Raw genomic sequence first — 16,754 nt, 5'->3', positions numbered from 1 at the left:
GCCTAGGCAGGAGTGCAGTGATGGGATCACGGCTCACTGCAGCCTGGAACTCCTGGGTTCAAGCAATCCTGCCTCAGCCTCCCGAGTAGCTGGGACTACAGGCGTGCACCACCGCACCTGGCTTTTTTTTTTTTTTTTTTAGAGACAGAGTCTCCCTATATTGCCCAGGCTGGTATCAAACTCCTGAGCTCAAGTGATCCTCCCATCTCAGCTTCCCAAAGCTCTGGGATTACAGGTGTGAGCCACCGTCCTGGCCCATTTTTTTTTTTCCATTAGACTGTTTTTCTGTCCCATTAGACTGTAAGCTTGCAAGGCAGGAACCATGTCTGCCTGTCTGACCACTGGACCCAGCATACAGTAGATGCCTAATACATGCTTTGTCAGATTGGGGGAAAATATATATTAGATATTAATATTATATATAATATATCTTTTAAAATTATATAAAGATTACATGGATATATATAAAATCAATATAATTTATTTAAAATTTCAGCTTTAAATAATTGTTTTTGGCCGGGCACAGTGGCTTAAGCCCATAATCCCAACACTTTGAGAGGCTGAGGCAGGAGGATCCCTGGAACCCAAGAGTTCAAGGTTACAGTGAGCTATGATTGTGCCACTGTGCTCCAGTCTAGGCGACAGAATGAGACCCTGTCTCAAAAAATAATAATATAATAATAATTGTATTTATGAATAACTTTTATTTAAATCAAATTTATCAAAATATTTCTTGGACAGGCGCGGTGGTTCATGCCCGTAATCTCAGCATTTTGGGAGGCTAAGGCAGGAGAATCACTTGAGGTCGGGAGTTCAAAACCAGCCTGGCCAACATGGCAAAACCCCCGTCTCTACTAAAAATACAAGAATTAGGCCGGGCGCGGTGGCTCAAGCTTGTAATCCCAGCACTTTGGGAGGCTGAGACGGGTGGATCACGAGGTCAGGAGCTCGAGACCATCCTGGCTAACACGGTGAAACCCCCTCTCTACTAAAAAATACAAAAAACTAGCCGGGCGAGGTGGTGGGCACCTGTAGTCCCAGCTACTCGGGAGGCTAAGGCAGGAGAATGGCGTAAACCCAGGAGGCGGAGCTTTCAGTGAGCTGAGATCCGGCCACTGCACTCCAGCCTGGGCGACAGAGCGAGACTCCGTCTCCAAAAAAAAAAAAAAAATACAAGAATTAGCTGGGTGTGGTGGCTGACGCCTGTAATCCCAGCTACTCAAGAGGCTGAGACAGGAGAATCATTTGAGCCCAAGAGGTGGAGGTTGCAGTGAGCGGAGATGGTGCCAGTACACTCCAGTCTGGGCGACAGGTACTGTGTCTCAAAAAAAAAAAAAATTATTAAAGTAACTTTATTCAAAAGTACATACATTAACGATATAATCGATATTGCGCCTTTTTTTTTTTTTTTTTTTTTGAGACAGAGTCTCGCTCTGTCGCCCAGGCTGGTGTACAGTGGCGCGATCTCGGCTCACTGCAAGCTCCGCCTCCCAGGTTCACGCCATTCTCCTGCCTCAGCCTCCTGAGTAGCTGGGACTACAGGCGCCGCCACCACACCCGGCTGATTTTTTATATTTTTAGTAGAGACGGGGTTTCACCGTGTTAGCCAGGATGGTCTCGATCTCCTGACCTCGTGATCCGCCCACCTCGGCCTCCCAAAGTGCTGGGATTACAGGCATGAGCCACCGCGCCCGGCCGATATTGTGCCTTTTTTTAAGAGAAATTTTAATGTTTTAGAAGAAAAAACTTTTTGGAAAATGATATGAAAAATAATTTTAATACGTGCTTTAGCCTCGGGCTACCAAAAGAGCCCCAGATAGGGTCGAGGGAGGCCTCAGTCCTACATCTTCCCCTTCTACTTTGCCCAGATGGATTTCCACGCTCAGGGAAGTCCCCTCTCGGGTCCAAGCACATCCTGCGAGGGGACGCAGCACTTGTCCCGCCTCCGCCTGTCCGCGAGGTGACGCCAGGCGGACCGGAGCGATCCTCTGGAGTCCTTCATCTCTATGCTCTCCGCAGCCGCCTAAGCGACCCGGAAGCCGTGTCTAGCTGAGGGGTCAGTGGTTCCGGGTAGGAGATAGGTGACTCTCGGCTGCTGCAGGAACCTGCAGCGACTGCAGCCATGGGGGCGCACCTCGTCCGGCGCTACTTGGGCGATTCCTCGGTGGAGCCCGACCCCTTGCAGATGCCAACTTTCCCGCCCGACTACGGCTTGCCCGAACGCAAGGAGCGCGGTGAGGCCCAATGCGCAGGCGCGACCAGAGGGCGTGGGGCGCGGGCGCCTGACCCCCGAACCCCTGGAACCCCAAGACTGGGCTCTAACCTCAGGTGTTGTGTCTGGGTTTGGGTCTAGACTAGGAGTCCAGAGGACGTGCGTGTCCCCGCCTGAGGGTGGAGGCGTTCCAGGCCAAGGGCACGGCTTGAGCAAAAGCCAGGGTGCAAAAGTGAGACAAGTAGGGGATCGGGCAGGAGTGCGGCGCGCAGAGCTCAGTCGAGTCTTTTTTTTTTTCTTTTGAGACAGAGTCTCGCTTTTTCTTTCAGGCTAGAGTGCAGTGGCGTGGTCTCGACTCACTGCAGCCTCCACCTCGCAGGTTCAAGCGATTCTCCTGCCTCAGCCTTGCGAGTAGCTGGGATTACAGATGTGCACCACCACGCCCGGCTAATTTTTTGTATTGTTAGTAGAGACGGGGTTTCGCTATATTGACCAGGCTGGTCTTGAACTCCTGACCTCAAGTGATCCGCCTGCCTCGGCCTCCCAAAGTGCTGGGATTATAGGCGTGAGCTACCACTCCTGGCTTCGGGCCGAGTCTTGGGAGACGTGGGGAGTCACGGGAGGGCAGGGACATGTTCATTGTACCCCTTTCCTAATGTCGCTGCAATTGTGGTGCATGCACAAGAAAATAAGGAAGATTCGCGCCGCGAATACCGTCCTGCAAAGTGCTTTGTTTTGCTTTGAGATGGGATCTTGCTCTGTTGTCCAGGCTGAGTGCAGTGGTGCAATCACAGCTCACTGCATCCTCGACCTCCTGGGCTCAAGCTATCCTCCTGCCTCAACCTCCCGAGTAGCTGGGACTACAGGAGCGTGCCAGGATGCCAAGCTGATTTTTTATTTTTTGTAGAGATGGGGGTCTTGCTGTTGCCCAGGCTGGTGTCAAACTCCTGGGCTCAAGCGATCCTTCTGCCCAGCCTCCCAAAGTGCTGGGATTGCAGATGTGAGCCACTATGCCCAGGATGGTTTTTTGGTTCATGTTTGGTTTTGCTTTTAATGTAGTAATATCACAGGCATACCGAGAGCCAGCTCTGGGCCACCTCCCACATTAGGAACCGCGGATACAGCAGGGAACCGGAAGGATGCAGGCACTGTCTCCAGAGAACTCACAGCACAGTGGGAAGGATTGTGGAATCAGGCAGAGCTGGATGGTGTCAAGGCAGGCTTCCAGTAGGCAGCGACTGGAAACAAAGACGTGAAGGGTGGCCAGGCACGGTGGCTCATGCCTGTAATCCCAGCACTTTGGGAGGCTGAGGCGGGCAGATCACCTAAGGTCAGGAGTTCGAGACCAGCCTGGCCAACATGGTGAAATACTGTCTCTACTAAAAATACAAAAATTAAGGCCGGGCACTGTGGCTCATGCCTATAATCCCAGCACTTTGGGAGGCCGAAATGGGCAGATCATGAGGTCAGGGATTCAAGACCATCCTAGCCAATATGGTGAAACCCTGTCTCTACTAAAAATACAAAAATTAGCTGGGGGCATGGTGGTGCGCACCTGTAGTCCCAGCTACTCAGGAGGCTGAGGCAGGAGAATCACTTGAACCCAGGAGGAGGAGGTTGCAGTGAGCTGAGATCACACCACTGCACTCCAGCCTGGGCGACAGAGCAAGACTCCATCTCAAAATATATATATATATAAAAATTAGGCTGGGCACGGTGGCTCACGCCTGTAATCCCAGCACTTTGGGAGGCCAAGGTCGGTGGATCACCTGAGGTCAGGAGTTCAAGACCAGCCTGGCCAACATGGTGAAACCCTGTCTCCCAAAAATACAAAAATTAGCCGGGTGTGGTGGTGCGTGCCTGTAATCCCAGCTGTCTGGGAGGCTGAGTCAGGAGAATTGGCTGGAATCCGGGAGGCAGAGATTGCAGTGAGCCGAGATCGGGCCACCACACTCCAGCCTGGGTGACAGAACGAGACTCTGTCTGGAAAAGAAAAAAAAGATGTGAAGGGCCACGAGTAGGGGTTGACCAAAGAGAGGTGGCAGAGCCAAAACTTCTAAACAGAGGAGGGACACAGTCAGGTTTGGTCAGTCAAAAGGTCCCGCTGTCTGCTGAGCGGGCGACAAGCTTGAGACAGACACCTCTAAGCAGCCTGGATTTGAGAGAAAGTTGGGAGATGGTATAATCGCTCCAGTGTCCTCACTCCAGGCAGTCCTTCCGCCCCAGCTGAACCTGCAGTCCATTGGTCCGTCCACCTTCCTCCCATTACCTCACATACCTTGCTTTGCCCAAGATCAGCTTTGCAAATGCTAGCAACCTGCTGCCCTTCTCTCTCGCCTACTCTGGATAAACTCACCTCTTTCCCTTCCTTGGCGCCTATCCCCATGCAACTGAACATGATGCGGGAGAGATCAGAAAAAAACAGCTCTAAGCTAGGCAAAATGGCTCATGCTCAACGCTTTGGGAGGCCAAGGCAGGAGGAGTGCTGGAGGCCAGAAGTTCAAGAATAGCCTGGGCAACATAGCAAGACCCTGTCTCTACATTTTTTTTTTTTTTTTTTTTTAATTAGCTGGGTGTGGTGGCACATTCCTGCAGTCCCTGCTGACTGGTCTCCCGATTGGTTCTCCAGTGGACTCTTCATGCTGCCTGGCCTTTCTATTACCTCCTGGATCCTTCACTCTCTCCCTCCCTCCTAGACCATTGTCCCCTGCCCTCTCTTTCCTCCTTTCCACCCCCTTTCAGCCAGTCACTTTGCTAACTGCAACATCCGCCTTGCTGGTTCAAGCAGTTCTCCTGCGTCAGCCTCCCGAGTAGCTGGGATTACAGGTGCGCACCACCGCACCTGGCTCATTTTTGTATTTTTAGTAGAGACAGGGTTTTACCATGTTGGCCAGGCTGATCTCGAACTCCTAACCTCAAGTGATCCACCCGCCTCAGCCTCCCAAAGTGCTGGGATTACAGGCATGAGCCACCACGCTCGGCCCATATTTATTTATTTGTTTATAGAGATGGGCTCTCACTCTGTTGCTTAGGCTGGAGTGCAGTGGTGCGGTTACCACCCACTGCAGCCTCAAACTCCTGGGTTCAAGCGATCCTCCCAAGTAGCTCTGCCTTCTCTGTGTGCACCACCGTGCCCAGACAGTTTTATTATTTTTTCTAGACATGGGATCTTTCTGTGCTCCCCAGGCTGGTCTCCCTAATACTTAAGCACTGCCAGACACGCTGTGGTGCTCTGTCTTCTGTCTGTTCTGTGTCTCCCTCCGAGGGCAGGGACCCTTGTGTGTTGTGTTCCGTGCTGTATCCCCACCACTAAGCACACAGTAGGCGGTCTAAAGTCCTTGCTGCTAGTTGATTATAAGTTTGAGACAAAAGAGGGAGGAGTCTAGGATTGCCACCTGGAGCTCCAAGTGCAGATAGGGAACAGCCAGGGGCTGCAGGTGATACCCAGGCCTAGGGCTCAAACGAGGTGTGGGGTGGAGGGACCACATCGGGCTCATCTACCTAAGGGGTGGCAGCAGAGAAAAAGGATCTCAGACTGGGCGTGGGGGCTAGCACCTGTAATCCCAGCACTTTGGGAGGCCAAAGTGGGTGGATCACCTGAGGTCACGAGTTCGAGACCAGCCTGACTACCATGGCGAAACCCTATCTCTACTAAAAATACAAAAATTAGCCAGGCGTGGTAGTGGACGCCTGTGGCGTCCCAGCTACTCGGGAAGCTGAGGCAGGAGAATCGCTTGAACGTGGGAGACAGAGGTTGCAGTGAGCTGAGATCTTGCTACTGCCCTCCAGCCTGGGTGACAGAGTGAGACTCCATCTCAAAAGAAAAGAAAAGAAGAAGGCTCTCAGAACAAAGCTTAACGCAAGGCAGCCATAGAGATGGGAGGAAACCTGGGAAGGCGGGATGTGGGAGGAGCCACAGGAAAGAAGGAAGTGGGAGGCTGGGGTCCTGGGCTGTTGGGTGGCCCTGTGAGAGCCCCTGTCTGGGCAGTGAGAGGGTGGGGCAAAAGCCAGAGAATGGAACAAGGGGCAGGAGAGGAGGACCTGGGCCTGAGTGGGATGAGGGAATCACGGCTGGGAAGCAGAGGGGAGAGAAGCCAGCCTGGGATGACTGCCATTGAGATGTGAGTATGTCTCCTCTCACTTGCGCAAATGGGAAGGAGCTGGGACTAAGAAAGATGTGGACGTCAGGAGGGCTAGGGAGGCTGGGTCTGAGGGAGGCAGCGGGGAACAAGTGCAGGATCGCCAGGCACAGGCTCCAGGGTGAATGTCCAGGGTTCCTCAGGCTCCCATCAGCCTCCTGAAGGTTGATTTGTCCGGAGTCAGGTTTGCTAGGTGAGTGCGGCACCGGGACCCAGATACTAGTCCAGCTGTCTTCTGAGCCCACGCCTAAGTATCTTACAGGTACTGTTAGCTCAGTGGATGCTCAGGTAACTTCCATGAGCTGATGGTCAGTTCTGAGGCTCAGAGAGAGGCCACGCCGCCGGCCAGTGCAGAGCCGGGACCCGGGCGGGTTGCAGACAAGAAAGGCTAGGAGTCTGACTGGAGCTGCAGGTGCGGGTGGAGAGTCTGAGGGGGTACTCTGGGAGAAGGTGGATTCTGAGAGCGGGGCTGTAGAGAGTTGGGGACGGGCATCCCTGCGGGAGGGGAGGCAAGGATCCAGCGCAGGATGTTGAGGTGCCTCAGGGTGATGGGGAGCCACCTTCTCCTATCTGGGCTTTCGTGTCTGGAGTTGCCTTTGTGCAAATTAGAAAAGGAGGCCCCTTCAGGACAGTGCGTCCATCAAAGGCATCTGCCATCCACTACCATCTGCCACCTGGATGTTAATGGGGGACACCCCGAGCCGTGGCTTCCTGATGCCGTGTGCCTGGGTCCCCTGGGGATCCCTGGAATTGGGGTGGGAGGCCTTCAGCCTGGTTGAGCCCTGCCCACTCCCTGCAGAGATGGTGGCCACACAGCAGGAGATGATGGACGCGCAGCTGAGTCTCCAGCTGCGGGACTACTGTGCCCACTACCTCATCCAGCTGCTCAAGTGCAAGCGCGACAGGTTCCCCAACTTCCTGGCCTGCAAGCAGGAGAAGCACGACTGGCACTACTGCGAGCACCGCGAGTGAGAACTCCCACACCGGCCCGCAGCACCCCACACCCCCAGCCTTCCACAACCCTGGCCCACCCAAGCACCCCACACCCCCGGCTCGCCCGAGCCCCCTGCCAACACCCACAGCCTGCACCCCACCCAGGCCCTGGCCCCTGGCAGGATGTGGCTCCAGAGGCCAGGGACCTGAACTGCCACTGAGGTTTCTAGCCGGGCCCCACCTTAGTCCCAGAGAGGGCTTTCTAGGGGCCTGTTGGATGGGGACAGGGCAGGTGGCTGAAGCCACCTAGGGGAGTGGCCAAGCCCAGGTTCCAGCGGGAAGCCCTATCATCTGCGTGGACAGACCCCAGACCTAAACCACAGGCACTCGGGTCTGTCTTCTTCAGAGGCCTCCCCCACAGTGCTGTGGGACAGCCCCTCTACTTCCCAGGGCTTGGAAGGCGTGTCCTGGCCAGCGACACTGACAGCCCCTCTCATGCTTTTCCCTCAGCTATCTGATGCGCATGAAGGAGTTTGAGCGGGAGCGGAGGCTGCTGGAGCGAAAGCAGCGGCGGGAGAAGAAGGCGGCAGAGTTGGCCAAAGGCCAGGGACCCAGGAAAGTGGACCCCCAGGTGGCCCTGTAGGGGGTGCACCCCCCACCCTATGGACCAGTCAAATAAAAACCTTCAGGCCCCTCACCAGAGTCCCCTCTTACGGCGCCAACGCGAGGGTGGGGAGAGAGCGAGGGGCATGTGGTGGTCCCCAACCTCGGACAGAAACACACAGAGCCCGAGTCCGACAGGGGCAGGCGGGGTTTATTCCGGGTGCTGGAGAGCTGCGGGCCCCACTCCTCCCCCAGAATGCCACCCGGGTGAGGGGCTGAGCCCCAGCAGCGGTGAGCGCTCAGAGCAGGAAGGGGATGATGGGCATGCGCAGGGGCGGATAGTCCCGGAACTCCTTCAGGTAGCTGCGGTGCTTGCCCTTGGCCCAGATGGTCATCTGGGTGAAGCCCACCAGGGAGAACAGGGCCACTGCAGGAAAGAACGGGCGTCAAGGAGGGGCTGCAGGCCCGGAGGGGCAGGGCCCCGCCGAGGGAGGGCGGCAGGCTCACCTGGGAGACACTGCGTCATGATGGCGAAACCGATCCAGGACCCCACCTGTGGGCAGGGGCGGAGGGTGAGGGTGGGCAGGGCTGGACAAGGCCCGCTGTTCCGCCAGTCTCGCACCCTGTGGCTGTCCTGGACTCAGTCACCCACGTCCCCCAGCCCCTGCTTTCTGAGTCAGGGATGGGAACCCAATTCCAGTGGAGGCGGGGCTGTATACTGCGAAAACCCAAGGGCACATGCCTCCCGGCCCCCACAGCAGGGAGGCCGCGGTCTCCACCTCCCAATGCTCCCAATGCAAAAGCAGCTGCCCAGCCAGGCGCCCCCTCCTAGGGGCTGGCCCCTCCACATGGGACCCCAAGTCCCAAGGCAGAGAGGGGTAAGGCAGCCCCTCACCTCGTAGGTGTAGTTGGGGCAGGACACCAGCAGGAAGAGCCACGTGAAGGGGTTCTTGGTGGGGTACGGGATCTTCCGGGTCTTGGACCCTGGCAGGCAAGACAGGAGAAAGTCAGACCCCCTCACCCAGCCCAGCTGTCCCCCTGCCCCCAGCAGGCACTCACCAGCGGGCCGCAGGTCCCGCAGGGCCATGTGGATGGAGAAGTTGCCGAGCTGGCAGATCTGTCAGAGAAGCAGGATCAGCCTAGGATCGCCCAGATTTCCCCCACCCCGTCCCCACACCCAGCCTCCTTACCACAAAGATGGCGAGCGCCAGTTTCACCTGCTGAGCTCCGTAGGCTGCAGAGGAAGCAGCGAGGGGAGGCCCATGAGGGGAGGACCTGGTGGGTGGGGGCCGTGGGGGAGGGAAGGACGGTCTGAGGCCACTTACTAGGCGGCGTGTAGAGAGGGTGGTTGATGTAATAGGCCATCCACGCGGCGAAGCCCCAGTAGTAGGTGCAGTTCTGAAAGGGAGCGGGGTAGGGATGGGACTTGTCAGCGACGGGCAGGGCGGATTCTGTCTCATCCATAGGGCCCTAGGAGCACGGTGGGGAAGGGCAGGAGGGGCCTTGGGGCGGGGCTGGGGAGGATAGGTGGGGCCAAGGGGTGAGGCTAGGGCAGGGCTCTATGAGGGCGTGGTGGACAGGAGGGGCCTAGGGGTGAAACTGGGGCAGGGTTCTGCAGGGGCGGGGCTGGGGAGGACGGGCAGGGGCTAGAGGCTCTGCGGGGGCGGCGCTGGGGAGGTTAGGCGGGGCCTAGGGGTAGGGCTCTGCGGGGGCGTAGTGGAAGATAGGAGGGGCTATGGGGTAGGGCTCGATGTGGGCGGGGTGAGGCGGAAAGGCGGGGCTCAGGGGTGAGGCGGGGGCGGGCTCTCACCTTGAAGATGTTGCGCAAAGGCATGGTGCCATGGGAGAAACGGTGCACGAAGAGCGTCTCCAGCAGGCGCTTGACGTAGTGGAATGAGTGGCAGATGCAGGCGAGGCTGGTAGGGGGGAGCGGGCTCAGCTGGGGGCTGGTCCGGCAGGTCTTCTGCCTTCCCCTACCCTCCTCCCGCCTGCCCCACTTACTGCACCACCGTGTGCCGACTGGACGTGAAGTCGTATTTGTGGCCATAGATGAAGGGCACTCGGAAGTAGAAGAGCAGGTAGATGAAAAGGGGCCCTGCGTACTCTGTTAGGAAGACCTGAGGGTAGAGGGAGGCAAGTTGAGTCACCCAATGTGGCTGATGGGAAAGGAGGCCGTGGGTAGGGTCAGGACTCACCGTCACCCAGCTGATCTGGGCCCCCAGGTCCCGGAAGTAGAGCGTGGCCGTGGTGCCCACGGGCAGCTTCTGTAGAATATCCTCATCCTTCAGGGACTTGCCCTCTGCAGAGAGGCGGGCCAGGGCTCAGGGGCTGCCCGGGCCTTCTCCCACTGCCACCCAGGAGCCTAGGGGGCGGGCCGAGCGGACAGCTGTACTCACTGGGGTCCAGGCGGAGGGACTGGCGGGCGGGGTACCATTGCGGATCTGGGGGAGAACAGGGCGGTTACAGCCCACAGACTGGCAGGGGCTCAGCCGGTCCGCTGCCCAGTCGCTGTGCCAGCTTCTCAGGGTTCCCAGGGTGCAGGGACCCCAGGACTCCACAGCTCCTCCCACCCGGAGGCCAAGCCTCAGGCCTGTGCAGTTCCAGGACACAGGCCGGAAGAGCGCGGGCAGAAGCAGGATCTTGTCCTTCCCAGAGCCTAGCAAGGGCGTTCCTGTGGCGTGCCACGTGGGGGCGCCTGCCCCAGTCACGCCCCAGAAGCCTAGGCCACGCTCGGGCATCTCTGCAGGCCCCTGGGAGAGGGGTGCAGGATGGGATCCCTCCCACCCTAAGGTCCCTGGTCAGAGGGGTTGCAGGGGCAGTGTGGCCAGGCCTAGGACTCACGGGTCTTCGTGAAGAGGTTCTTGATCTCCGCAATGGTGGCGTGGGGCTCCACCTGGAGGAAGCACAGGCGCAGGGAGGTCAGCTCTGCAGGGAGCCCAGACCCAGGATGGGGAGGTAATGAAGGGGATGGCAGGCTTGGGGTTGGGCTGCAGCTATGGGAAGGGGGAAGGGCTGGGGTCTGGAAGGCAGAGGCCTGGACAATCAGGGAAGAAGCAGCGAGGGCCCTGCCAGTGCAGTGACAGCAGGGGTCTGGGGCTCCAGTTTTACCCTCAGCCAGCAGGCCCCCAGCCCAGCTAGTGGCAGATTAAGCAAGGGAAGGCAAGCCTGCTTCTCTGCCCCTCCTCTCTACTCCTCACCCATGACTCCCCCAGGCGCAAAGGCCCTCTTTCCTCCCCAGGGACAGGCCAAGCCCCTTCCCTCAGGGGCAAGGCTCAGCAGGGGCAAGGCTCACTCCTCCACCACCCTCCCAGGACCAAAATCCCCGCAGGGTCTAATGAGACTCCCATGCCTCCATTTCCCCGCCACACCCAGGGGACGGGGCTATCTACCCTACCCCAAGTGAGGGCATACACCTCCACAGGGCCCCACTGGACAGCTCCTGGGCTGGAAGGAGGGGGGTCCTGGACCCAGTGCCCTTGGCCCAGTGCAGCCCATATTCCGGTCCTACCTTGTCCAGGAAACACAGCTTCTCCCTTGTCTTTGCATCCAGAATCTCCACCTCGAAGAAGAGAACAGCCTTTTTAGGTTTCTTGGCCACCTTTGGGGGTGCGGGCCTGGGGAGCCCATTGAGGCCAGGGAGGAGACCTGGGGTGGCCTCCCGGGCCACCAAGTTCAAGCTCATGTCCATGCCGCCTGCCACCAGCCCTGCCGCTCGGCTCTGCCCACGGTGGCCAGCAGCCCCAGCTGCCAGCCGTCAGCCCCCACCACCGACCTCCCCACGCGAAGCAGCCCTGGGCCGGGCAAGCGCGATCAAATTCTGCCGCGGTGCTGGAAAGGAGCCCGTGCCGGCCCTGGCACTGCCGGCTTCTGTGCCAGATGTAACCCGAGTGGCAACCACAGCCACAGCCCAGCTAAATATAAAACCAGCCTGGACTGCGCCCCCCTCCCAGGAGCCGTGCCACAGACCTTCTCTGAGGGGGGTTTAGGAGGTGACCCCCGGGAGCCAGGCTGCCCTGAAAGCAGTTTTTGAGGGGTCACAGTCCCTCAATAGCACCAGCACAGGGAAAGCCCCAGGGGCAGGCATGGTGACACCTCCCAGCCCCCACCCTGCACAGAGCCAGCGGCCTGAGGAGAGTGAGAGGCCAGCAGGCCGTGCAGGCCCCAGCTCACAGCTCAGGCCTAGGGAGTTCACTGGGCTTGGAGAAATCCCAGCTATTTTGAGAATCCACGAGACAGATCATCCATTTCCCCTTCGGAGCTGTAAGAGACACTTCGGATTATTTTCCTTGTGCATTTGTGTTACCAGGGAGGTGACAGATTCTGGAGTTATGGGTGCAGAGAGCCTCTCTCAAAGTGTGGAAAGGATCGGGGTGCTTGGAAGTTTTAGGCAAGCGCCTCCAGTCTGGGCTGAGGAGGCCTCCCCGACCTTCCTCCCCACCCACTTCTCACCTTGTAGCCACCTGTGAGGCAGGCTTCCCACTGAGTCAGCCCAAACACTGCACCCCTACCCAGGACCTGCACCCCGCTAAAGCCCGGCGCTTCCTGCGTCCAAGAGCCAGGCCTGTGCCAGCCCCTGAGGGAGGAGTCCGGCCCAGCCCTCCCTGAGCCCCCAGGCCAGTGATGAACGATGGGGGTGCAGAGGGGCAGGGCTGGAGGGAGGCAGTCCCCGCGGATCTGACCCACCCTATGCAGGGGTCAGTGCAATCCTATCACACAGGGGTCGTGGCAAGCAGGCAGGCCTGATACCAAGTCAGCCACCAGCCAGCAATTCTTGGGGGACCCTTCTGACCCACAGAACCCCCAGCGGGGGCCCCCAGAGGCTGCCTGAGGAAAAGGAGCAGGACATAACGCTCAGAAACAAACCTCTGGGCCGGGGTCATCCCAGGGCAGGTCCACCCACCCAGAGCCCAGGGAGACTGGGCCATGGCAGCTAGGGCCCACCCTGCGGGAGAGGGCACCACGGTCAAGCCAGAGAAGGTGGGCACCCCTCCTGCACACTCCCAACGACAGTGGGAGACAAGGGGGCTTGGTGGCCTGCACTCGGGAACCGTAACCAGCCCTGCCTTGTAGTCCCTGGGGGACCCCAGGCATGTCACCTCTCTCTAGGCCTCAGAAGGGGGCAGGTAGGAAGCGGACTACCTCCCAGGACTGTGAGGGTCCCCTGCAATGGTGCGTGGGGTGCACTAGGTGACCCCTGACAGATGGGCACACCCCATGGGATGGGAGGTGTTGTTGCCTGGGGGTTTGGTTCAGATCCCCACTCCCCTGCTGGCCTGGCGGTCACCACACCATGGGGGCCTATTTCCCCAGCTATGACACACTCGCCCCCACTTCCTGGACAGGAGGGTGGGAATGGGCCCAGCAGCCAGGAAATTCTGGCCCATGGGGCCTCCTGAGTCCCTGCTGTCAACTCCAGGCACTGCCTGGCCATGTGGCCTCTAGGGGAAGGTTACTGAGCTCCTCCAAGCCACAGCAATAACAAGGCCAAAAAGCTGGCACATGGAGGGGCCAGAAAAAAGAGCTCGGTCACACCACGCGGGACGTCTGACCCCACCAAGGGGATTTGTGGGAGAGGGACAGAGGACAGGGGGCGGGATGCACGGGAAAGGGTTAGCACAGCAGGGCCCTGGGCGGGCACAGGGCCTGGCCTGTGGCTGCAGGTATATTAATAGTTCCTGGGCCCCAGGCAGGCAGTGCCCACATGCTTCTGAGCCCGTGTGGCCCGCAGGAAGGCAGCCCAGCGTCCACAGGGAGAGGAGGCCTCCGAGTTCCTGCTGAACCACTCAACAGCTTAAAATACAACCAGCCCCTCTCCCTGTCCAGCCAGCTGCTAGGGGGAGGGGTGAAATCCTACCCTGCTCCCCCCAACCTGGGCACCGAACCAGGGCCCAGGAGGGAGAGTACGGCCATCGGGGTCCCGGCTAGCTGCTGGGAGAGGACGCCAGGCTGCGGCAGGAGGGGGCGGCCGAGAGAGGGGCCACACGCACAGCTGCAGCAGCGGCGACCAGGCCAGCCTGAGCCCAAGGAGAGGAGACGCCCGAGCCTGCAAAGAGGTAAGCCCGGGCTGCAGGGGACAGGAATGCCCATGGCTAGGGCCACCTGGGCAGGATGAGTCCTCAGTGGGACGGCTGCCCTTCTCCCGTTTCCTGCCCCAAATCCCCAGCTCATCGGCCATCTCCTCCTAGAGAGAGGACAGAAAGGCTCTGGGGGGAGCATGGGACCTCTCCATACTATTTTTGCAATTCCCCGTGTCTCTATTTTTTTTTTTTTTTTTTTTTTTTGAGACGGAGTCTCACTCTGTCACCAGGATGGAGTGCAGTGGTGCGATCTCGGCTCGCTGCAACCTCCACCTCTCAAGTTCAAACAATTCTCCTGACTCAGCCTCCCGAGTAGCTGGGATTACAGGCACACACCACCACATCCAGCTCATTTTTTGTTTTAGGAGAGATGGGGTTTCTCCATGTTGCCCAGGCTGGTCTCGAATTCCTGAGCTTAGGCAATCCGCCCACCTCAGCCTCCAAAAGTGCTAGGATTATAGGCGTGAGCCCACCTGGCCCGGCCTATAATTATTTCTAAGTAACAAAGTTAAATAAGATATTCCAGGTGGGGTAAAAGAAATAAGTTACGCTAAGTGAGACAAGCCAGACACAAAGGGTCCCATATCTATGTCAAATGCCCAGAGCAGATGACGGGCCAGGGGCTGGGCGGGGGCAGGGGAATGGGGAGTGGCTGCTGCTAGGTCTTCTTTCGGAGTGAGGACAATGTTCTGGAACGAGACAGAGGTGGAGGCTGCACGATGCTGCGTGTGCACTCAATGCCACTGTTCACTTTTAAATCGGTTAGTTTCATGTTACGTGAATTTCACCTCAATAAATTATTTTAACAAACAGGCCCCAAATACCCATCAAAATAAAAACAGTCGGGTGGGAGGAGCAGGAGAGGTTCCCCACCCCCAGAGGGAGGGCTGAAGTGAGACCTCATCAAGGCCTCCGCGCCCCACATCCCACTGCCACTGCAACCTCTGCTCTGTGCCTGCCACACATACACACACACACACACATATATATATACACACACCTGCCCAGGCCTGAGGCCAGCAGCGGGCAGGGGCTCCCAGGGGAAGCCCAGGGCTGCAGAGGGCACAGGCAGCTGCTGAACAGAGCCCCAGGCAGGGGGTCCTGAGCACAGACAGGGAGGCGGCAGGCTCTGGCCCCATCTCCAGGAGAAGTGGTGAGGCAGGGAGGAGAGGCAGGCCCTCCTGAGGAAGCCCACAGAGCCACGGGGCTGGGAGGGGCTGAGATGCTCTGGGCGGATGAAGGGATACCTGTGGGAGGGGGCTACTGGTGTCAGCAAAGTCCCAGCACTGGCCATGGGCATGGGGTGTGATTCCATAGCCTCAGGCACGATGGGCAAGGAGAGGGCAGGAATAGGCGGGCAGGCAGGCGCTCTGGCCTGGGGCACGGGCTGGTGGCTCTGCCGGCCTGTGGCTCTGTGATGACAGTTCCACTAGCTTGAGAGGAATTCTCACCAGGAGGCCCAAGATTCCCGGGCCCAGCCAACAGCAACTCGTGGCAGCACAAGGTCAGGGCAGGGCCAAGAGCCAGGACGCAGGGTGGGGCGCGAAGCCCACCCTGCAGGAGGGGAGCAGGGGCGAGGTTTGTGCCTCCCAAGCCCGGAGGGGAGTACCGCAAGCAACAGGGCCCCCGTCTTCACTGTCTTTGTGATCATGAAGATATTACTAATGGGGGCAGGAGAAGTAAAAAGGAGGGCTCTCGTTTTCTAAGCACGTGTCACAGCTCCTGGGATTGCGCCTACCTGGTGGGTGAACAACCCATAGAAGCAGACCTACCCATTTACTAGCTGTGTGGCCCTGGGTGTCACCCAACCTCTCTGAACCTCCATATCCTCATGGCAAAGTGTGCTGTCCCCAGCTGCCATCTGACAGGGTTACCGTAATCATCCCTAGTTTAGGATGAATCTTATATAAGAATAAATATGATGACTGGGCACGGTGGCTCACGCCTGTAATCCCAGCACTTTGGGAGGCCAAGGTGGGTGAATCACGAGGTCAGGAGATCGAGACCATCCTGGCTAACACAGTGAAACTCCGTTTCTACTAAAAATACAAAAAAATTAGCCAGGCGAGGTGGCGGACAGCTGTAGTCCCAGCTACTTGGGAGGCTGAGGCAGGAGAATGGCGTGAACCCGGGAGGCGGAGCTTGCAGTGAGCCGAGATCGCGCCACTGCACTCCAGTCTGGGAGACACAGCGAGACTCTGTCTCAAAAAAAAAAATAAGAAGAATAAATATGATGACTGGGCACGGTGGCTCATGCCTGTAATCCTAGCACTTTAGGAGGTCAAGGCGGGCGGACTACCTGAGGTCAGGAGTTCAAGACTAGCCTGGACAACATGGTGAAACTCCATCTCTACTAAAAATACAAAAATTAGCTGGGCATGGTGGTGCATGCCTGTAATTTCAGCTACTCAGGAGGCTGTGGCAGGAGGACTGTTTGAACCCAGGAGGCAGAGGTTGCAGTGAGCTGATACCGTACCACTGCACTCCAGCCTGGGAGGCAGAGCAAGACCCTGTCTCAAAAAAATAAATAAATAAGTATGATTAGACCAACACTAGCAGAACAGCCATTCCAGGTGCACACGGGGGCCAAGCCCTGGCAGGACCCACAGGCCCCCTTCTCCCGGGACACTGACCATGGTCTTGAAGAGGCCCATCCACAGGAAGCCAGGGCCAGAGCGCTGGTGCAGTGACGCCTCGCCCAGTTGGCCACAGTGAACCCAAACCCTAACAATAGAGAGACTTTCAGTGCAGAGGCTGAGCTGACCCGTCACCACCGGGATGACTGGCAGC

At 58.2% G+C, this 16,754-nt stretch overlaps 3 protein-coding genes across 10 annotated transcripts in view; 2 read left to right on the top strand and 1 right to left on the bottom strand.

Moving 5' to 3' along the window:
* Positions 1–2,051: 2,051 nt before the first annotated feature.
* NDUFB7 (NADH:ubiquinone oxidoreductase subunit B7) lies at positions 2,052–7,981 on the top strand. The gene is made up of 3 exons (XM_005588252.4): positions 2,052–2,234; positions 7,151–7,319; positions 7,795–7,981. The coding sequence occupies exons 1-3, from the start codon at positions 2,123–2,125 to the stop codon at positions 7,925–7,927; spliced, it is 414 nt and encodes a 137-aa protein (XP_005588309.1). The 5' UTR covers positions 2,052–2,122; the 3' UTR covers positions 7,928–7,981.
* Positions 7,982–8,080: 99 nt separating this feature from the next.
* TECR (trans-2,3-enoyl-CoA reductase) overlaps positions 8,081–16,754 on the bottom strand; it is a 36,473-nt gene continuing 27,799 nt past the window's right edge. For 2 of the 5 annotated variants that reach the window (XM_045380708.3, XM_074026153.1), the window contains exons 2-13: positions 11,396–11,446; positions 10,729–10,780; positions 10,284–10,328; positions 10,083–10,186; positions 9,889–10,004; positions 9,698–9,803; positions 9,213–9,285; positions 9,078–9,121; positions 8,947–9,004; positions 8,783–8,871; positions 8,395–8,440; positions 8,081–8,314 (exon numbers count right to left, since the gene is read on the bottom strand). In XM_045380708.3, the coding sequence (XP_045236643.1) occupies positions 8,187–8,314; positions 8,395–8,440; positions 8,783–8,871; positions 8,947–9,004; positions 9,078–9,121; positions 9,213–9,285; positions 9,698–9,803; positions 9,889–10,004; positions 10,083–10,186; positions 10,284–10,328; positions 10,729–10,780; positions 11,396–11,446 (912 nt within the window). In that variant the 3' untranslated portion in view covers positions 8,081–8,186. Of the gene's footprint in view, positions 8,315–8,394; positions 8,441–8,782; positions 8,872–8,946; positions 9,005–9,077; positions 9,122–9,212; positions 9,358–9,697; positions 9,804–9,888; positions 10,005–10,082; positions 10,187–10,283; positions 10,329–10,728; positions 10,781–11,395; positions 11,447–16,754 lie in introns of all 5 variants that reach the window. The other 3 variants (XM_045380707.3, XM_045380709.3, XM_074026152.1) reach the window with 3 other exon arrangements.
* Positions 13,771–16,754, top strand: part of LOC123570344 (uncharacterized) — a 34,584-nt gene continuing 31,600 nt past the window's right edge. For all 4 annotated transcript variants that reach the window (XR_006694486.3, XM_074026154.1, XM_045380713.3 and 1 more), the window contains exon 1: positions 13,771–13,940. The gene's annotated coding sequence lies outside the window, so the exon portion shown is untranslated. The remainder of the gene's footprint in view (positions 13,941–16,754) is intronic.

The sequence above is a fragment of the Macaca fascicularis genome, chromosome 19 (genome assembly GCF_037993035.2).
Source record: "Macaca fascicularis isolate 582-1 chromosome 19, T2T-MFA8v1.1".
Taxonomy (NCBI): Eukaryota; Metazoa; Chordata; class Mammalia; order Primates; family Cercopithecidae; genus Macaca; species Macaca fascicularis.
The sequence above is the reverse complement of the archived record's forward strand: the minus strand, read 5'-3'. Positions and strand labels throughout refer to the sequence as shown.

Excerpts from the sequence above, each read along its gene's own strand:
- NDUFB7 (XM_005588252.4), top strand. The coding sequence starts at position 2,123 with ATGGGGGCGCACCTCGTCCGGCGCTACTTGGGCGATTCCTCGGTGGAG. Across the intron at positions 2,235-7,150 it reads GCCCGAACGCAAGGAGCGCG|AGATGGTGGCCACACAGCAG; the intron begins GTGAGGCCCAAT and ends CACTCCCTGCAG. Across the intron at positions 7,320-7,794 it reads CACTACTGCGAGCACCGCGA|CTATCTGATGCGCATGAAGG; the intron begins GTGAGAACTCCC and ends CTTTTCCCTCAG.